The sequence below is a fragment of the Podarcis gaigeae genome (genome assembly GCF_964106915.1).
Source record: "Podarcis gaigeae genome assembly, chromosome: 7".
In the NCBI taxonomy this organism is placed as follows: domain Eukaryota; kingdom Metazoa; phylum Chordata; class Lepidosauria; order Squamata; family Lacertidae; genus Podarcis; species Podarcis gaigeae.
This window is the reverse complement of record NC_139683.1, coordinates 61365862-61387835: the sequence shown is the minus strand read 5'-3', so window position 1 is coordinate 61387835 and position 21974 is coordinate 61365862. Positions and strand designations below refer to the sequence as shown.

General features: G+C 42.9%; 1 protein-coding gene across 5 annotated transcripts in view; it reads right to left on the bottom strand.

The window, feature by feature from the left end:
• CAP2 (cyclase associated actin cytoskeleton regulatory protein 2) overlaps positions 1–21974 on the bottom strand; it is a 40912-nt gene that overhangs the window by 4815 nt on the left and 14123 nt on the right. For 3 of the 5 annotated variants that reach the window (XM_083747344.1, XM_083747347.1, XM_083747345.1), the window contains 6 exons: positions 15046–15123; positions 10943–11086; positions 10625–10710; positions 9232–9337; positions 1823–2018; positions 1020–1192 (listed from right to left, as the gene is read on the bottom strand). In XM_083747344.1, the coding sequence (XP_083603470.1) occupies positions 1020–1192; positions 1823–2018; positions 9232–9337; positions 10625–10710; positions 10943–11086; positions 15046–15123 (783 nt within the window). Of the gene's footprint in view, positions 1–1019; positions 1193–1822; positions 2019–9231; positions 9338–10624; positions 10711–10942; positions 11087–15045; positions 15144–17233; positions 17437–21974 lie in introns of those variants that run through there. The other 2 variants (XM_083747346.1, XM_083747348.1) reach the window with 2 other exon arrangements.

The window sequence follows — 21974 nt, the reverse complement described above, 5'->3', positions numbered from 1 at the left end:
CCCAATCACTATTATCTCACAAAAAGTGAGTGAGAATCTAACCTGCAGCTACCTTATTTTGGTGTATCACCTGCTTTTCCACCAAGCTGCAAGTCCCACAGGAGTGTTTTGAGAATCAACCCATGAATACATGGTATCAGTAATTTGTGTATTTCTTTGGACTAGACGAAGTTATCTAAAATGATTTCAGAGTTTAATTATTCGAGATTTTAACAAATTAAATTAATCCAATTTTGGGTGAAGTTTCCAAACATTTGGGTGAAATTTAAATAAGCACATTTTAAAAGAAAAAACTACCTGCAGTGATAAGACGTCAAACATGATCGTCATCCAGGGAACGGCACTGAAAGTGCAGCCTTTGTTTGACTTTTAGATTGGAAGCAATACTTGTTCTGCAAATTTGTTAATATCATACCCAACTTTCTAACAATATTTGCAAATAAGCAATTCTGAGGATTCTTCCCAAAGACTGCATAATTATTTTCAGCATCATTGGTGCATATCATTCCAAGTCATGTTCTTAAGTGGGGCTCCACCTCCTCGCAATTTACTTACTTTTGTGGAAATATGGCAGTATGCTATTTCATGCAGAGCACAGTTACACCAACATCTAATGGCATTTACTTAAAGGGAAACATTGAGATGTTTGAATGTGCTGTTTTATACAGTATGTTACTACAGTCGTACCTTGAATCCCGAACACCTTGGTACTCGGATGTTTTGGCTCCCAAATGCTGCAAACCTGGGAGTGAGTGTTTCGGTTTGTGAACCTTCTTTGGAACCCAAACATCCGACGGGGCTTCCGCAGCTTCTGATTGGCTGCAGGAGCTTTGTGTAGCCAATCAGAAGCCATGCTTTGGTTTCCGAATGTTTTGGAAGTCGAACGGACTTCCGGAACGGATTCTGTTCGACTTCTGAGGTACGACTGCACCTTTTGCACACTGTTTACTCCAGAGAAAGTTCAGTAAACCAGGTCAGTTTACTCTAGTAAAGGTCATTTATAGGAGAGCTGAACTTACCACTCTCCATTTCTTTCCTTCCAGTTCCAACACAGGACAGTGGCTCTGCTGGGGAGGCTTGGGAGTAGTCAGATTTGGTGCATGGCTTTTTGTAGGAGATCGAATCGGTGTCCCCTGAGCCCGAAGACTGGGATTCTTATGAGTCTTCAGGTCATCAGAGACATGGCGAAGCCCTAAAAAAACCACAAGCAGCTGTACAAAAATAGCAGCTTCGTAAACCTAAAAGCATCGCCTTCATCGGATTAGTTGATATGGTGGCCCAACTTTTGCTATTGTGTTGTGTTCGATAAATCAACAGGCACTTGTATTTTAATGCAACTTTGCCTGCAGAAAAGCGTTATTCCTGATTCTATTTATAGAGTATCATGGAGTCACAGAGCTGGAAGGGACCACAAGTCATATAGCCCAGCCACCCGCAATGCAGGAAACCTTTGCCCAATGTGGGGCTCGAACCCACAACCCTGAAATGGAGATCCTCACGCTCTACCAACCGAGAGCTTTATGTCTGATTAAGAGCACAACGCTTAATGTTCTTCAAAATGCAAAGGCGTGCAACATCAAAAGAGACTCCGGAATCAACTGACAGCAAATTAATGTTACAAGAGTGGCATCAGGTTTCTAAATGATGTACTTTTGTGTACACAGGGTCCTGAAAGCAATCAGGATGTCATTTTGCGCTTCCTTGACCAGTGGCTCTAGGGAAAGACGCATGGCAGTTAATGAAAGCTTGCTTGGTGTTTTGTTTCTTGAAGGAACGAAAAGATAAGGACTATCAAATTGCAAATGTATTATTTTCTTGGCACCTTTGGTAATTGTTTCTCCCTGGTTCAGCTGGGCAAATAAGGCTGAGCGCGTTGCAGTTGCATCATCTTTTGCATTTTCTGTATCAAAGACAGGAGGAGGTCCTGGTGGTGGTGGAGGAGGAGGAGGAGGAGGTGGTGGAGGAGCCTGGTTGCTTGCTAGAGTAGACAGCCCAGATGCTGCTGATGCAATTGGACCCTATAAGGAAAATTTAAAAAAGGCGTCTGGAACTATATAAACAAATGGTGTCACAAATCACGAGAAACTCTTCTGCACTATACTTTTGGTATGATGGAATATGCACCGATCCCATAATTTCATTGTGGAATGCATGATTAAAAAACAACAACAACCTAGAATACAGTGATTATATGAAAGGTTCAAGGTGGTCACAGTTAGAAAACAAATAATAGGTTTGGATGCCTGTAAAAAAATTAACTGTTTATATTTATGCAGTTTTGGAATTCTGTCTCCTTTGTTGCTTACAACCAACGGCCATCACAAAATAGTTTCAGGAAAAAATAAACATAAAGACAAGCTACAACCTGTATTTCATAAAATAATATACAATACATAAAAGAATAAAAAAAAATATTCCAGGGAACCAAATTGTATTATTCATATTCCTAAACTGATTAGTCGTCTTTACAATTAACAACTCTGATATGGAATTTTCTATTTATCTTCCAAGGCTTGTTCCAGGACATGCACTTTCAGCTAAACCATGAAGGATATGTGAACTTACACCAAATATTATGGAAATAAAGATTAGTGGTAAAAAAAAATCAACCTGATAATAGTGGTCACTTATTATGCCATCCCAAGGACTGACAAGATGTAATGTAATGTTAGAATACAAAACGTTAGGGACAACTCTACGCATTCTTATTTAAAAGTACCGTATTTTTCGCTCCATAGGACGCACCGCCCTATAGGACGCACCTAGTTTTTTTTTGGGGGGGGGAATAAAGAAAAAAAAAATTCCCCCACAAGCACAGGGCTGGCACGGTGCAGCGCGCCCCAGGCTTCAGAATGCAAGCAGCTCTGCGCAACCCTCTGGAGCCTGGCGCGGCTTCGCGCCCAGCTCCCGAGGGTTGCGCAGAGCTGCGGGAAGCCCGGGAGCGCAGGCAGCTCTGCGCAACCCTCCGGAGCCCAGCTCACGAGGGTTGTGCAGAGCTTCCTGAAGCCTGAAGAGCGAGAGGGGTCGGTGGGCACCGACCCCTCTCGCTCTCCAGGCTTCAGCAAAAGCCTGTATTTGCCCCATAGGACGCACACACATTTCCCCTTCATTTTTGGAGGGGAAAAAGTGCGTCCTATAGGGTGAAAAATACGGTATGTATCACTGAAGTCTGTGGAGTTTAAACCAACACCATCAGGCTGTTAATCAGCAATGTAACTCGAAGCACCTCCTGTTAATATTGTGTGCTTTTTCTCTGGTATTTTTCTTGCACAGTTGTACCTTGGAAGTCAAATGGAATCTGTTCAACTTCCAAAACGTTCAGAAACCAAAGCACGGCTTCCGATTGGCTGCAGGAAGCTCCTGCAGCCAATCGGAAGTCGTGGAAGCCCCGTTTGACATTTGGGTTCCAAAGAACGTTCACAAACCGGAACACTCACTTCCGGGTTTGCGGGGTTCGGGAGCCAAAACGTCTGAGTACCAAGGCATTGGGGGTTCAAGGTATGACTGTAGTTCCTTTTACTGCCTGTTGCCTTTTGCCTGCCAGTGAAATAGTTGTAAGTTACCTCCATTAGCATGGGTCCCGATTAGGAGCCACACTCAAGCAGATTGACAAACTCCTATGCAAATCTGGTCCATACAGCATCAAAATTCATGCTCGAAATGACTCCTGAGCTATCACACCTTCCCAGTATGTTAAATTGCTATACAGCAGGCCTGCCACTTATTCAGTTCCAGGGGTATGCATACCTCTTTCCTGAAGCACGGTGCCTTGGTTACCCCACTCTGGGAAGGCAGTGAGGGGCCTTTGGCACTGTTCCAGAGTCCTTGTGCCGCCTTCCCAAAGTCTGTCAAGCAAGGAAAATCTGTTGGGTGCTCAGGAAATGAATAAATGGAGAGCCGAGAATGGTGGGTTTCCCTGGCTCTCCATTTACTTATTTATCTCGCCTGCATAAGGTTGCACTTGCGTAAGTAAAGCCAGCACAAATTGTGGGTTTCCTCTACACAGGGAGCTTTGACGTGGGTGCTTTCAAAACACCACCCCACATGTGCAGTCTGGGCCCATTTACAAAATGAAACTGCAGAGGCTAGTCTAAAACAGAAGACCTGGAAGGTGAGGCAAAGAGACCCTTTTGCCCTTTCTTCTCTGCTTTGAAAACCAGCCCATCTGCTTTTTGTCCTCCCAGCAATGGGATAATGGCAGCAGCAGATGGCTGAGTGAGGTGGCAGTGCTCAGTCACCTTCAGCCAGTTGCATCACTGCTGCTTACCAGGAGGGGCAAGGAAGCAGGGAGGTTGGCACAGTGCAAACACACCGATAGAGACAAACTAGTGTGTTTGCTTTATGCTGACCTTATCACTGCCTCAGCCTTCCCTCTCTACCTCCTGCTTCTGGAAGGAGCACTGTCTCTGAGGGAGCAGTTATGCCCAAGTAACCTCTTTGGCCACAGTGGCCCACGCTGGGGCTTAGTAACTGTCCCAGCCCCTCCATTTCCTCACAAAAACTCGTCTATCTGAGCAGTGCCTGCATGAGGGAGCTGCAGGACTGTGAATCCACAGACTTCAGTTTAGGACCTTGTACAAGAAAGATGTGTTACAGTTTCTCAAAAGTTCACCCTTCTCTTAATCCAGCAGGTGTTTGCTGTTCCAAACCATTCTTTAGATTAAGTGTGAGCAGATGTTAATAACAATGTATCCTTATAAAAAGGCATTTAAACAGCTATTTAACTAGCACAAATGGTTACGACGTCTGTCTTCTAGGTTTATGTCAGCTGCCTTCCTTAGCAACAGCTGCTCTCTCATTGCTGCCCCTTATAGCATATACTTTGGTCAAGTAACATACGAAAGTATTTGTGCCAAAGTATCTGTGGGTGGTTGATCTCACTCGCAATTAAGATCCATTTGTTGCCAACCGTGGAATTGTTTGAAAGTAATTCCACAAAAACATAAAGGGAATCAGGATTACGGATTATAAAAGCATGCAAAAAAGACTTGCTTTTGAAGGGAAGCACATTGCATTTTAATGTCAAGTGTATCATTAGTTTTCTGAGGAATATTTATGTATACAAGATACTAGATTAGCCTTACTGCAATTTGTAATAAATCCTGTGTTGATGAGGGTGTGGGAGCTACCAGCTCCTGCCCTGGTAATGAAGTTGGCCAAGTTCCTAACATTTGCAGGAGATACAAAATGAAGCTTTCTAAGGATTAGGGTTTTGCTCCTCAACTTCCATCTCCTTCCACTGGAGATCAACATAACACAGGGGAGAGATATTCCTGCAGGAACTCTGATCAATGATGACTACCTTGCCCTCTGGCAAGTGGGAGTTGTGAGTGCCCACACTTGGACAGACACCACCTGGGTTTTGTGCAGGTACAGGAAACCACACTGGTGTCATTCCCCTGGCAGGTGCTTTAGACTCCACACAATGGAGGCCAAGGTAAGTGTGTGTTGGGGACAGGGAAGATGTTGATCAGAGGACCTGCAATGGCTTTTATTGAACTTAGACAAACATAGGAAGTTGCCTTATGCCAAGTCAGACCACTGGCCCATTTAGTATGGTCTACACCATTGTTTCCCAAACTTGGGTCTCCAGCTGTTTTTGGACTACAACACCCATCTTCCCTAGCTGGCAGGACCAGTGGTCAGAGATGATGGGAACTGTAGTTCAAAAACAGTTGGAGACCCAAGTTTGGGAAATACTGGTCTACACAAACTGGTGGAACTATACAGCCACAGCAAGTGCTGAAACTGTCCAAAGGTTTGATTTCACCCCCAAAGGCACACTCCTCCTTTGTCTCCCGAGATGGACGGATGCCAACAACACAAACTGGCAGTGTGTCTCCTGAGTTTCCAACCGGGCCTCTCCCAGGCAGCTGGAGATGCCAAGGATTGAACCTGGGTCATCCACATGCAAAGCAGATGCTGTACCACCGAACTATGGCCCACCCTTGTCAACTCCTTTGAGATCAAGATCTAGCAATAAATAACAATAAAAGTAACAACAACAACAATTTATTATGTATACCCTGCCCATCTGGCTGGGTTTCCCCATTCACTCTGGGCGGCTCCCAACAGAATTAAAAGCACAACAGAACATCACACATTAAAAGCTTCCCTAAACAGGGCTGCCTTCAGATGTCGTCTAAAAGTCAGATAGTTGTTTATTTCCTTGACATCTGGTGGGAGGGTGTTCCACAGAGCGGGTGCCACTACTGAGAAGGCCCTCTGCCTGGTTTCCTGTAACCTCACTTCTTGCAGTGAGGGAACCACCAGAAGGCCCTCGGCGCTGGACTTCAGTGTCCAGGCAGGGGGGGGGGAGACGCTCCTTCAGGTATACTGGGCCAAGGCCGTTTAGGGCTTTAAAGGTCAGCACCAACACTTTGAATTGTGCTCGGAAACGTACTGGGAGCCAATGTAGGTCTTTCAGGACCACTGTTATATGGTCTCGGCAGCCATTCCCAGTCACCAGTCTAGCTGCTGCATTCTGGATTAGTTGCAGTTTCTGGGTCACCTTCAAAGGTAGCCCCACGTAGAGCGCATTGCAGTAGTTCAAGCGGGAGATAACTAGAGCATGCACCACTCTGGTGAGACAGTCTGTGGGCAGGTAGGGCCTCAGTCTGTGTACCAGATAGAGCTGGAAGACAGCTGCCCTGGAAACAGAAAATTTGGGGTGGCTGCTGCATACATATTTCTACTGCTATTGACTCCCCCCGGGTAGTTGAAGTAAAATGCACATTCACTTTCTTTGCTCATCAGTTGTTTGACCTCCTAATTTTCATCTTCAGTTAGTGGCATTTGAAGAACCAAGCTTGGAAATGGGATATAGGTGTTAAAAAGAAGAGTCCATATACCACTACTGTTTACCTCACTCAATTGTAAAAAAGTTCCTGATGCCTACATTCATGTATCCAACCAATCAGTGTGTGGTCCAGTAGATAATAACTGGACTTCAGCTCAAGTTCAGATCCCAGGTTAGGCGTGGAGTAATTCTGGGTAGCCAAGGGAGTGACACTCACTATGAGATTCAGTTTCCTTCTGTAAAACAAGGTATCAAAGACCTACCGCATAGCAGAAAACTGTACATTGCTGCTGCTATTCAATAATACATATAACAACACCTTATTCTTTCCCATTAACATTTATCTTTTAAAAGACAGTCTGAACAAAAATGGAGCATTTGAACTTTAAAACATAACTCAGGCAAGCACGGGTCAAATTTCACCATTATGTTTTATATAATAACAATAGTTAAGTTAATTTTGTGGATGTGTGCCTAATCAGCCTACAGACATTTGAGTTGTGAACGAGGGGGACAGGTGGTGTGAGCAATGACATAAATGAACTGAAAATCCACCCCCCTCCAGGAAACCAATTACTGGGAGTCTCAAAGGAGAAATTTTCATTCTCCTAATAAAAAGCTACAAGCACTACAAACTCTTATAATCCTAGTTACAAGCTTAATATGATTACAGAGCTCCATATTGTCCTCTTCACACATACACACACAGACAAAGATGAGGATTGTGAAGCTCAAAATATCATGTAACAGCCTAGAGGAACAGGTGGACTATGATGAGGAGACATAAATCTTTTGTTAAGGTGTTTCTTCTGTAAATGTATACTAGCGTTGTCCCTGCTAACTACAACATTTAGACCACCTGTCTGCCAGCATTCCTGCTGCCCAATGATATGCTAGTTACAAGGTGAAACAGCTGATGATTGCTGCCTCCATAGAAAAATCTAATCCACTTTGGCTGTTTATCTGTTTGTCTGAAGCCATCTAAGAAGAAGAAAAAAGATTAGTGCCATTTATCACCTGTTCTGGATTTGCCATGCTGTCTGTACATCAGTGTGGGTTACATTTAGCCACACTATTTAGTTTAGTGAGCCAATTTTTGGTCTGGTGATTAACTCTACCACCCATGACAGTTTCTATAGCACAGGAGGGAAGAATATAGTGCTGTTTTCACATGCTGACTTTCTCATAATTGTGGTGTTACCCTACTAAAATAAATATAATTATTGAGATACATTTCCTTCCCATTTTCTAAAAGAGTTCTTTCATTACAAATTTTTGCCTGTTAGTGGTGAGCTGATATGGCTAAAAAGCTGTAAGTCTTGACATCTTTCATTTAGAAGGCAAGTTATGATGATGAGTAAATTGCACTGAACTAAAACACCTGGCATTTCTTACAGCTCTAGATGGTGAACCTGCTTCTTGCTAAATGCTAAATACTCACCACAATTTGGCACCACGCAAAAGGCAAGAAGAAAGCAAAGGATCTGGATGAGGCCACATAGAACTAACCAAGTTCCTGAAAATTAACTCTTGAAATGTTTTCAACCTACCACACCCAGTCACTTTGCTTATATCTGGATGTCTTATGCCAGGAACTGCCACACACCTGACCTGGAAGCAGAGTCACTTACGTGGGGGTGGGTGGAGAGCTGAGGGGGCAGCAGTGTCAGAGCTGTGCAGGAACACTGGTGGAGCCAATCTGCTGCTCTCACTGGTGTGATTACTCAGCACTAACACCCCCTTGCCTTCACCCCTCCCACTGCCAGGAAGTCAGGCCATTACTCCTTGCCAGCCATTACAGTCAAACCTCAGCTCCCGAACGCCTCCGTTTTGGAACTTTTCGGCTCCTGAATGTAGGTAAATGGTCCGGTTTTCAGACGTTTTTCAGAAGCTGAATGTCTGACATGGCTTCCACTTGAGTGCAACCAATGGGAAGCCGTGCCTCGGTTGTCGAACATTTCGGAAGCTGAACAGGCTTCCAGAACTGATTACGTTCAACAACCGAGATTTAACTGTACTGTCTTATGCCTCAGGGGTCAAACTGCATGCGACAATAATCGCGTCATCTGTCCTTCAATGCAAGCTTTCTATTTCATTAAACATGTCTGCATTCTACAGCAGCATGTAGAGAGCCCTTGACTTTAACAAGTGTGACATGAATGTGGTCTTTATCATTGAGCTTAGGGTTGACACAGATTCCTGAATTCAGCTGCCAGCATTATCAGGTCTTACATTACCCATTTAAGAGAGAGGACAAGTAATGGTACATTCACTCGGAGCTTCTTTTTCCTCACAGTAAATTTCTGTAATATAATATCCTCAATTAGCCATTTCCAAGGATCAGAGGGAACAATGAATCCAGGGTAAGAGAGAATAAGTATTATTCAACTTTTCTTGCACCGGAAGGAAATTCCAATAAATGCAGTACTTACAGTTTTACTCCATGTGAGCCCAGTGGTGTGATATTCTTTGATATATGCTTGAAGCTCTGCCCAGATATTCAAGAATGACTTCACCCAATCAACATGGCGCAAATCACTGTAACAATGGAAAATACTTGTGCATGCATTAAACATTTTTTTGGGGGGGGCGCAACCCTTAGATCCCTGGGATCACAGGCCCAAGAGAATATTGCAGATGCTGCAAAGAAGGAGGTATTCCAGCAGAAAAGGAGGTCCACCATCAGAAATCTCCTCACTGCAGCTGTGGAAAGCTCAACAGCCACCATTCCGTCCCCCTCCCCAAGTTCTTCAACAGTTGTGAAGGGAGAGTTTGAGAGACAGGTTGAGCGAGCCTGTTCCCCATACATATTCCTGACAAGGGAAGGAAAATACACTAGTTGTGGAACTGGCATATTTATTTTTCCTCCAGCCTCCTCACTCTTCCTGGCTGGAATGTGGCTGCATTAGTTTCATAGGCACATGTAACATTACCAGTGGTGAGTTAAAGCAGAGACTGCGGCATCTGCTTGGAATATGTTCCCATCAACGTGCATGAATCAACTCCTTGTCCTTGGCTTTTTCTCCTTCAGCTTTTGTGCTGGGTGAATATACCAATGTAACATAGATAGAGTGTAAGGGATCCGCCAGCGTAGCTAGGACCAAAGGAGTGTCCAGCCATTGAAAAAAATACCTGGAGGCTATGAAATCTTCAGCTGAGTTAGGACAGTAAAATAATACAGCATTACTGTATAAGCATCTCTCTGAGGACTTCCTGGATTCTTGTAATACACCTTAGGTCAGGCTTCCTCAGCCTTGGCCCTCCAGAGGTTTTTTTGGCCTACAACTCCCATGATCCCTAGCTAGCAGGACCAGTGGTCAGGGATGCTGGGAACAGTAGTCTCAAAACATCTGGAGGGCCGAGGTTGAGGAAGCCTGCCTTAGGTAGCAGCTTGCTCGTTATGCACTGTTCTGCTTTTACAGCTCCTTAGAGCAGAATTGACATTTGTGAAATGATGTGAATAAATACACATTTTTAAGTGGCTCTATCTGAAGTTATTGCATTGCTAAATTTAGAACACAATATTGGTTATACATCTTTCTTTCTTTAACATAAATATAGTTTTATTGATTTCCAGTATATTAACAATTACCAAAAAGAAAAAAGATACAAAAACGAAATCCCACCCCTCCCACCCCACCTCCAGGATGGACAAATCTAGTTAAGTCTGCCCAAATCCAATCTGTGATTTGGGGAGACAACACATATTTCTCAAATATTTTTTGTAGTAAATTCAAAATAATACAATATTCTTTAGGACTTGATAAAACTGGTTCTGAAATTTCACCAGAGAAATGTAGCAAAAAGTTTTTTTTAGTAACTTACCTATGCTTGTAGTCTTTTAATACCCTGTTTGTATAAAAGGTAGCAGCATCATTCATCTCCTTGACATAAGGCCCTGGCTTAGGAGACTAAGGAAAGGTAGAGGACCATCACGTAAATGATGAAAGCGTGGAGAAAGAGAAAGACAAAGAGTGAGAGGATGTAAAATCAAAAGGCAAAACTTTCCTGCATTTTAGAATGTAACCATGAAGATTCTGAAACATAGGGAGGGGGAGAAGACACAACTTGAATTTGACATTAGCTGGGCAACAATAAGGATTTTTTTTAATAAAAAAGAAAAATATAAAATTAAAAACTCACCACAGTTATCCACCCAAGAGCTGGAATGCTTTCACTGACTGCTGACAGATGATTAAACATTTTACTTCCTCGGTTTCTCTCCCTGAATGTCTGAATTTCCTGGATCTTGTCTGATATTGGTTTTAAAAGAATGGTCACTTCACTCTGCAATATTAAAAAGAAGAAGAAGAAGTGTTATTACTGCTGACAGAACAGGAGCACACTGGACCTGCAGAGAGGAGGAGTCAGAAAGTTGTACAGCCAGCCCAAGTTGACAAGGTGGGTCACTGGCGAACGGTCCCTGGGTTCAGAGGTTCCACTATTGCCTGTGGCTTGGTCAGTCTGCACATTTCCCAGGCACTTCTTGGCTCCAGCTGTCCTGCTGCTTTCTAATAAAGATTTAAGTGCCATTGCTGCTGCTTCAAATTCATGGAGGAGCATCCATACAACCCTAGTCCAATGTTTCCAGCCATGGTGCTACCTCTTGGCCCTGAGGAGCCTTCCACTTTGGGGGAGACAACGGAGAACAAGTCTGGTGCCAACCCAGCTCTGACGCCACCCCCATCTCCAAGGACGTGATGGTGATGGCAGCTATGCGAACGAGCCTTGTGTAGCCAGCCTGTTCAAAGGAAGGTCCAGTCCTGGGTGCAGGACACTCACTGTGCAAATAGTGGTGCCACCCCTTACTTCAAAAGGAAGGTGCAGGCAAGGTGTCATTTGCTGGGTCAACAGTTTAGCTAGTGCTTAACCATGTATTCTTGCCTCTTGTGTACCTGTTGAAACTTGTTTTGTTTAGTTTGCCTTATGTTTCACTCAGATTTGAGCACTGAAGCCTTGGACAAACCTGGAGCAGGGAGTGTCTAGCAGTGAGGGTCAGGACACAGAATAAATATCAGAGGAAATTCCATAGCAGAAAATAACCTTGCACTTACACATTGTTGAGTGAGAAGTTTTCATCCTGAATCACACAGGCCAAATCTAGATCATATTTTTTTTACTGAGATTTATTTCCAATCAGATGGCTGATTGCATAACTCTCTATGGCAGACTCTAAACCATGGAACTCCCTGTACCTGCAGCCTTCATTATACAGGACTCCTGGATAGCTCAGTCAGTAGAGCATGGGACTCCTAATCTCAGGGTTGTGGGTTTGGGCCCCATGTTGGACAAAAGATTCCTGCATTGAGGGGGTTTGACTAGATGACCCTCATGGTCCCTTACAACTCTACAGTTATATGATCTCCTGGCAAATGCTGCTCTTTACCCTGGCTTGAGGTATGTATATATTGGTGATTTTATTTTCATTGTTTTTAATATTATGCTTTTGTAACTCAACCTTTGGGTGAAGGGCAGGTAATTAATAATAACAATAATAATTCATAGTTTAAAGTAGTAGAATTTGTTCTGATTCCTTCCACCCTTTTTTTTGCAGTGTGCCACTTCTATGGACTATGAACACAACAAACACACTTCATTGTGATTTAGGTTTCTTCTGTATTGAGAATCCTGAGTTTAGAATATAGAATCTGTGTATTAATGACAGATATGTCAGTTTACAGAATTTCAGTGTCAGACCAGCGGGGCTATTGACAGCTATGAACAACACATTTTTAAATGATGGGTTTTTTAAACACCATTTGTATTTTCAGCAGCATCTGTTACTAATCTTACTATCTGTAGTTGCACTGCTTGGCAAGGAGCCAACTTCTCCCTGCGCAGATACTTCTGGAAGCTAGTTTTAGGATTTGCATTTGCGTTTTTTAAAATAATATGATCATAGGAATCGATCAGAGGTTGCTTATAATGCTCTATAGCCTATATATCACAATTCAACAGACTTGTATAGCACTATTGGAAACCACTATACTGTAATTGGGGAGGCAGGAGGAAAAGGGCTCCCTCAACCCTTACATTCTTCTTTTTCTACTCTAGGGTAGACCGTGCTGGCTTGGGATTATGTGAGTGGCAGTCCACAACATCCAAGAGACATCACATAGGCTACCCTTCTTATAAACTTATTACATCTGACTAGTTTTCAAGCTACCAATGCTCTATTAGGGTTAGTGCAATAGAAAACAGTAAAAGGGAAGTTAGGTATGCAGTAACATTTCCCAAGCTACATTTTTATAATATGTGCTGTGATGAATATAAAATTAACCTGCTTTGAATCCAATTAGGCAACTTGAACCAGAGTTCTTACTGCTTGCCACTTGAAACTGACACAGCACTCCTATATATGAAAACTTAGATTCTGCAGTGGTGGGGAGAGAAAATATGTTTGGGTGCAGCTTCATGGTATTATTCTCATCATATTGTACATATTTCTACTACTGTTTCAAAAAATAATATTTTGGATCCCAAAGGTAAGTTTCAAGGCTCAGAATTAAAACAGCTGCATTGACAGATTTTCAGAAAACTGGAATCAGTGGAAAACCTGGAATCCCTGCATGTACAACCATGTTACAAAATGCTTTAACTTGTAGAGGAGTCTGGATTCTAGCAGTAATCTCGCATTATCTTAATTAGTTAGAAAAGCTCCCAAATGCTTTATATATACAACTCTCCACTCTTATTTCCTGACTTTAAAGTACAACTTACAGTACTTTGCCATTTTAATATTTGATATGAAGAAATCAGAAATGAATTCCAAATAACTGAAATGAATTTCAGAAACAATCACAGCTTTCTAAAAGGTGATTCTGCAGGCAACAGCCACTAGCTGGTATACATAAGCTCTAATATCAGAGGGTGCTTTTGTCATGTGATCATTTCCACTTCACATACAAATATAGAACATGACCATAAAAAGTAACATAACATTCACCCTGCTAAGTAATTTATTGTAGTTGATGTAGGATTGGCATGCCAGCTGGAAAGATCTTCTCCGCTCTTGCTATTTTTGCATATACAGAAAGAAAAGTGCTTCAAGAAGGAATAAAATGTAAACTTAACTGCTGAAAGCAAATCTAAACTGCACTGGAGGGACACTTGGTTGTGATTTGCTAGGTACAGATACTGAAGAAATCCATAAAATTTGTGACCCAATGAAATAAGGGAAAAAATCCCAGATACCATATTTTTTGTGTGCCCTTTTGTGTTGATCACAGTATAATGAAGTTTCAGCAACACCCTTTCCATTTGTTCCTGAGTTCACTTGCTTCTTAAAGCAGAGGACAGACAACCCCCCACCAGTATTTCCTCTTTTAAAATAAGACATCCCTGTGTCCAACCCGGCAGGAACTCGGCAAATCCCCTCAGTCTCTACAATGCTGTTTCTGAATATCTGCAAAGCTACTATGCTGTGATCACAGCTAGCCAGCTCATTCACAGCTTTACATTACTAAAGCAAACCGTCTAGACAGCAGAATGACACAATTACTCGCTTTTCTGCAGCACTGAGATGCTGTCACCTTCATTCTCTTTTCTCTGCTCTGTGAGTTCTAGTAAACTAGTGGTTGGCTTTCCTGTTTGGATTTCACACTGACTGCATAGTTTTAGGTTATAAGCAGAGGCAAACACAGATGACATCACAAACAAAGTTATAGGGGAGCCTCATTTCTTCTCTCTTCTGGACCATTCTGTGCACATCAGGTTATTGTAATACCCAGGGCTTTTTTTTCCAGCCAAAACTCGCTGGAACTCAGAGCTGGGACTTCTCAGGTGGGCACCATTGCCATAAAAAGAGAACAAGGGAGGTGTTCATGGTGAGTTCCAGCACCTCTTTTTCTAGACAAATAGCAATGGTAATACTGTAGGAAGCTAGGGTTACCATATGAATGCTACAGTTGGCAACTATACTGATATATTTGTATAAGACCCCTAACAACTTTTGCTCTATGTCCTTGAGTTCAGGATATGTCAATGCAAACACATTCTGGTTATTTGTGGCAAGTTTTCTTTTTTCCTTTTCAATTATTCCATTACTGTCCTGACTTTCCTCCTAAAGGAGCCCAGGGGTGGTTTTCCTATTCTGTGTTAATTACAAACAGGTCACATGCCCATGACACCTGCACAGCACTCATAAATGATTGGTGTGAATGATCAGAAAAGTTTGGAAAGGTCAACAAAGCATTTATTCAGTGTCATCCAACTAAAAAAAGCCACCTCTCCCATAGCTCTCTTACCTCCTGAGGTTCTTGATACTGCGAGGTCAACAGTAGATATGCTCTCTGTGCTTGGAAAGCTGCGCGGATCATTTCTGCCTGGAAAAAAGGGCGACAAACTGAGTTAAGAGTATTTAAAATATGTAAACACTAAACACTTTCACTTGTGATTATTTTTTTTTTAGGACATTAATGGCTTCAAAACTAAAGCTATCCTAATCCACATTGATTTGTTAATTCCAGTTATCTAAATCCATACTATTTATTATTATTTTACTCTAATTTCACATTGTTAATTTTTATAATTTTATTTGCAGCTCTTCACATAGATTAGCCAGTCTTACAGCAGCATGTAAGGCAGGCCAGTATGAGCCTCACAATGGATGGAGGTACATATTTAACATTTCAGGAGTACCGGGTGACTGCAATGAGTAAGCCCATCTGAAATAGCAGAACTATGTTTCAGAGAATGATGGCTTCTTCCATGCCATCTGTACCATCCCAGTTCTTGGCTTCCTGGGTCATGCTGTATTCGTAATTAAGGAAACATGGAGTAATAACTGACAGAATGCGGAAAAGGGAAAGAGGCATTTTGGAGACTATATTTTATCCTCTGCTGTGGCACATGCCAGTATGTGTGGTGATGCATTTACACTGCAGATTCCACCTGACAACCCCGTAGGCTTGAGTAGCGATCACAGTGGGTTACTCTATAATGAAGGCTCATCTGATGCCACTCAAGCGACAGAAAACAAGGTGTGTAAAAAAAGGACACTGCCATTATTTCCCATACAGTCTCAAAGGACAAGGCTTTTTCTTCTATCCTATTTTGTACCTGGAGCAGGAATTATTTGCTCTTAACAGTGGTTCATGGAGACTATCATAGGAGACTGTAAAACATAGAAATTTAAAAACCATTCCCTTAGAGCAGCTAGAGGAACCTTTGGGCCTCCAGAAGTCACTGAACAAAGACTCCCATCAACCCTGGCCATTGGCCATGGACAAAAACTCCCATCATGCTTGCTAGAACTATTAGTCATTGCAGTTCCACAACATCTGCCTTAGAATAGTCAATGTGGTCCATTGAAGCATCACTTGAACAACACCAAACCCCAAGAATTAGCAATTTTTCTTCTCAATCGCAACATTTTGCTTCATATTATGTTCTTTTGTGGGCTTTCAAAAGACCTTCTGCATCATTATTTCCCCCCTCATTGTATACGGCCCTACAATGGAAACTGCACTCTCTAACGGTTACTTTCAAACACCAGAAAATGCTCCTCACAAAAGTGCAGATACAAAGTCCTTTCTCTTCTGGGATAATGACATCATGCCCTGACTCAACTGTTAGCAATGCGTCCAGCCTTTGGATGCAGCCAGATCAACATGGGCACACGTGTGAGCAGACTGCTTTGCTGATGGATCACGAAGTTGCCAAATAATGGCAGCAACAGTGAAGCAAGATCAATTGTGACAATGTTCTCCGACACATTAGCAGCTTAGTTACTAATTTAGAACTGAGGATTTTTATTGATTTTACTCTTTATAAAAAGAATAAACAATTGCATTGATCTTGCTATTTATAGAATTGTTTATGAAAACAGCAGTCACTGTAAATCATCAAAACCAGCCGCGATTATGCCTAAGAACTGGCCTTACAATGGAGCTAAGCAGACCACATACAGTGAATTGCATTTAAACTGTGTGGATAGCTCAGTTGGTTAGAATGTGGTGCTGGTAATGCCAAGGTTGTAGGTTCAGTCCCCGTATGGGACAGCTGCGTATTCCTGCATTGGAAGGCGTTGGACTAGATGATCCTCAGAATCCCTTCCAACTCTACAATTCTATGATCGAAGGGACATTCAATGAAGCTGAATGTTGGAAGATTTAGAACAGGCAAAAGAAAGGACTTATTCACACATTGCATAGTTAAACTATGGAATTTGCTCCCGCAGCAGTGATGGCCACCAACTTGGATGGTTCATTAGACAAATTCATTGAGGATAAATAAGGCTTTCAGTGGCTTTGAACTCTGATGGCTCTGCATCCACAGATGGAGCCAGTATGCTGCTGAATGCTAGTTTTCTTCTTATGCTCATGGCACAGCAGCAGACATTTCTTATAGATATTTGTCTTTCTTAACAAAAACATATACACAGCATTCTTGCAAAAGCCTCCAAAAATTAGTTCACATGTAGCCCTTGCTTACTTCTATTTGTGCTGATACTCTAGCATTAATGCAGTGGAAGAAATCTAAATGTGTTCCTTGACAACGCATAATTTAAGGATTTCTTGCGAGTTTCACACATATTACTATCCTAGTCACTGAGGTATGCGAGGTTTTTCTAGGCAACAGGTGTCTTCTGAAACCAAATACAACCTTCTTTCCAACTCTCTCTGTGTGAACAAGGCAGCAGCTGCAATCATAATGTACAGGACACATGGTCTATAAGATGTGTAGAAGAAAAACATTCATTGTCCGACTTGTTAAAGCACAGATGTTGGAGCAGCACCAAATCTTGTAGCCTTTATTTCACAATGCAGATTACGACAGTAAACTCTCAGAAAAAGTTAACTAAGTCAAATGCACACAGTATGACACTTGGAAACTATCTATTATAATTATCTGTTAATCATAATTATATTTATTATAATTAATAAACATTTTATCATTAGTATTCATTTTATTTTGTTTAAATGAATTATTATTTTTCCCTTAATAACAAACATTATCAAACATGCACAGATATAAAGATAAAGGGACCCCTGACCATTAGGTCCAGTCGTGGCCGACTCTGGGGTTGCGGCGCTCATCTCACTTTATTGGCCAAGGGAGCCAGCATACAGCTTCTGGGTCATGTGGCCAGCATGACTAACGCCGTTTACCTTCCCGCTGGAGCGGTACCTATTCATCTACTTGCACTTTGATGTGCTTTCAAACTGCTAGGTTGGCAGGAGCAGGGGCCAAGCAATGGGAGCTCACCCCGTCTTGGGGATTCGAACCGCCAACCTTCTGATCGGCAAGTCCTAGGCTCAGTGGTTTAACCCACAGCGCCACCCGCGTCCCATATGCACAGATATATTTTTATATTAATACTCATCAACAGAGAAGGGATTCTAGTCCCTATTCAACAACAAAGCTTACTGAGTTACCTTGGACTTTTCAACTTTTCTAAACCACTTCACAGGGTTGTTGCTAGGATAAAAGTGTTGAAGAAATGTTAAACTGCCCTATGTTCATTGGAGGAAGGGTGAGAGATAAAAAAATGTTAACACCAATAATACGTAGTAACTGAGGTACTCTCTTGTAATGAATACAACAGTAAATCTATATATATTCCTAAGGATCGTCACCCATGTTGAACTAAGGTGTTCAATTACTTTGCCAATGAATTGTAAATGAGGAAGCTACATTCCAGAGGCACAATTCAACTAAAATTATTCACTTTTAGGTGTCACTGTTTTCAATTAGAGTGTTAAGTATGTGTCATTGAAATCCCTGAAAGTTAAAAGTGCTTTATGTTGATATGCTCAGACCCCAATTGTTTCTAATAGCCTAAATGAGCCATTCATTGTTTGCCTTTCTCTATTAACTTTCTTACCCTAGACCAGTGTTTCCCAACCTTTTTTGGGCAAAGGCACACTTGTTTCATGAAAAAAATCTCGAGGCACACCACCATTAGAAAATGTTTAAAAAATTAACTCTGTGCCGCTAGATTAATGTCCCCAAACGTCATGGTTTGTGCCAACCTACTGACACTCCACAAAGCTTCTTAACCATGTTCGTATGAAAAAAAAAATGGGGTGCTGCGGCTCTCCCAACCCACTAACTACCAGCACGCTTCAACACAATGCCGCGCGTGGCAAGAGCCCAGGCTTTCTGATCCAAGCCGCTTTCCGTAGCGCTTCCCGGCAAAGCCGAGCACATGCTACGAAGCGCCCACACGTGTACGAAAAGTCCTGGCTCAGCCGTGAGTTGGCGCAGGCAGATGCCGTCCTGGAGGCAAAAGCTGTCACGTGGGGATTTTCTTCCTCCCTCCTTTAAATTTGGAACTTACGGTGCGCGCTCCCTTCACGCCTAGGGGGATTCCCCCCTCCCCTTCCCGCTCTCTCTCTCTCCCTCCCTCCTTTGGCGCGCGCTCCCTTCACGCCTAGGGGGATTCCCCCCTCCCCTTCCCGCTCTCTCTCTCTCCCTCCCTCCTTTGGCGCGCGCTCCCTTCACGCCTAGGGGGATTCCCCCCTCCCCTTCCCGCTCTCTCTCTCTCCCTCCCTCCTTTTCTCCACCCACACGCCTCCCTTTACGGCTGCTCTGCGCGTGCGCGTTGCTGCGACGCTCTTCCAGTCTTTCCCTGCACCGTGGGAGGTAAGTGCTGGCTCCTGACGCGGGTGCGTGCGGCGCCCCCTCCCCCCCGACCGCCTTCCTCCCACGGCACACCAGACAACATCTCGCGGCACACTAGTGTGCCGCGGAACACTGGTTGGGAAACACTGCCCTAGACGGTTCAAATCTGGATATCATAAACTTATTTCTATTTTACAGAATGTCAACTATGCCTATACAATAATGAGGATACTAGAACGAACGTAAGAAAAACTGCATTCTCCAGTGGCTAGATTTGTATTGAAATTATAACAATAGCAAGCTATTCATTATAGTTCAACCTTAAATCTGCAGCAGTTCTAACAATTTCCTGAGGGAAGCTTTATATTGCAAGTGGATCCACACTATCTGTACAAACACAGATATATTGTTTCTGAATAAAGTTCCCTACCAGTCAACATGTCAACATGAGATGTGCTGTAACCACATCATAGATGCAACTATAAATTTAATAAATAATAACAACAGCCTAATAATCTGAAAAAATATATACATGTTTTCAGTCATCATGGAGAAAGACTTTTCATCATACATAAATAGTACCTGTGTAGGGTTGATAATGGATCACACCCTACCTGTGAGATATGTAAATCCATTCTTTGTACTGGGGGTGGGGAGAGAAACATTGTAGGTCCTTGAATGTCAGTGTGGTATGGAGAAAAGCCTCGCTTTTTCTGCTGCTTCTTTTTTCCACAAGCCCTAAGCCCCAAGATGCTGTTTCCATCTTGGCTGTAAATCCTGAAGGACCTGCTCCCTGCTCTATAGGCCTTTTCCTGCCTGGCCTGGGAGGGTGGGACCCTGACTGACTCCAGCTACAAAAGCTGAGGCTGTGAAGAGGCCAGAGATCATCTTGGCTGTGAGTTCTGGAAAACCAGCTCTGGCTCACGCAAGCCAGAAAGGCGCAGGGGGTGTCTTGTTCAGCTGCTCAGCTGAGGCCTCCTCACTGCTCCTCTTGAGCAGCCTAAACAAGCCTCTGGCTGGTGAGGAGACCCCCCTCCCAACCCAAATATATCCTCTTTGAGGTGGGTCTTCTGAGGGATGTGCATTCTGGCCCCTTTTTTCTGGAAAAAGCACTGGTTATTTCTAAATTTACAATTATGCATTTACATTAGTGTAAACAAACTCTGTATGTTTTAATTCATTTTTTGGCAATGTGTCAGTGGCTAATCAACAAAGGTCAGCGATCAAACTTTAGAATCTTTCTGGGATGCTAGGTTGTTTTTATTTCTTTTAACTGAGGATGATTCCCCCCCCCCCATGCAAGAGCACTAACAAACAGCATTCCCCACCTGTAGCCTGAATGCCTGCAGCACAGTCTACCATCTCTGGCTCCTACCACCTCATTATTCCACCTGTGTAGAGCAGATCTAATGCTGCCTACATTACCCAGTGTGTTGAGGAACTGACTGCTTTGTAGTAACTTTTTCTCCAATGTAACCTTTACAAAAGCGTGGGAGGAAGTAAGATCCATCACAGATGCTAGCATCAGAATGCATGCTGGGGGAGTTGAAATGGAAAAGATCTCTATTTCAAGTTTCATATCAGTTACCTGTTTGTTTCTTAACTTACACATTATTTTAATCCTGCCTCTCCTTCAAGGAGCTCACAGCAGCACACATGCTTCTTCCCCCTCCCTAATTTATCCTCACAGCCCCTCTTGTAAAGCAGGCTAGGCTGAGAAACACTGGCTTGCTTTATGGCGGAGTGGGAATTTGAACCCGGGTCTTCCTGATGAAAAGCACAAACAGAAGTCTACGCTTTGTACAATAAACATGTAAATTATTATTGTTCCCGCTAATAGCAAATTCGGGTAGCTGAGTGTTGACAAGATTGGAGCCAAAACAGGGCCAGCCAAAACCAACCAAGAGGGAGCAGCTGTTTTGGTGATCCTTGAAGTATGCATAAGTACGAACCTCCATAGGAGACAAAACCCACAAAAAAAGAACAGCCAGATGAGGAAGGACTCAGTATGCTCTGTGACGTTGAAGGAACACAGAATGTTGAGGATCAGTTGCTAGGGGCATGTAAAAAACCATGAAAGGCAAGGAATGACCTGCTTAAGTCCCTTGCAACTTATAGGTTCCTGGGTTGCTGGATATAACTGGATTGCTGAACAGCAGCACTCCTGTTGGGTGAGGAAATATTGCAACCTTTCATTTCTCTGAAATCCACTTGGGGCCCCAGTGCATGAACTGTTGGCATCCACCCGTCTCAAGAAACAATGGGGATGGCTCAGCTGAGGCGAGGAAAGAACATGATGTGTCCCCCAGCAGAGGTTCTACCCCTTCCCTGACACCTCCAACACCTCAGTGCATGAGTACCTATACAGAATTCTCAAGCATTTTCTTCATGGTTTTCAGTTTGGTAAAATGATGCAACTGCTTTCTTCCAATGGGAAGGCACTGCTGTTTCAACAAGTGACTCATAAAACTCCATTTCAAAGCAGTTCCCCTTAAAGGGCAGAGGGTCTCAAGAACCAACCAGCCAGTGTCCGTAGTATACTTTGGGACCCATGACAAATCTATCTATCTTTCTGCCAGTCAAGCATCACCATGCATACTTTAAGGTA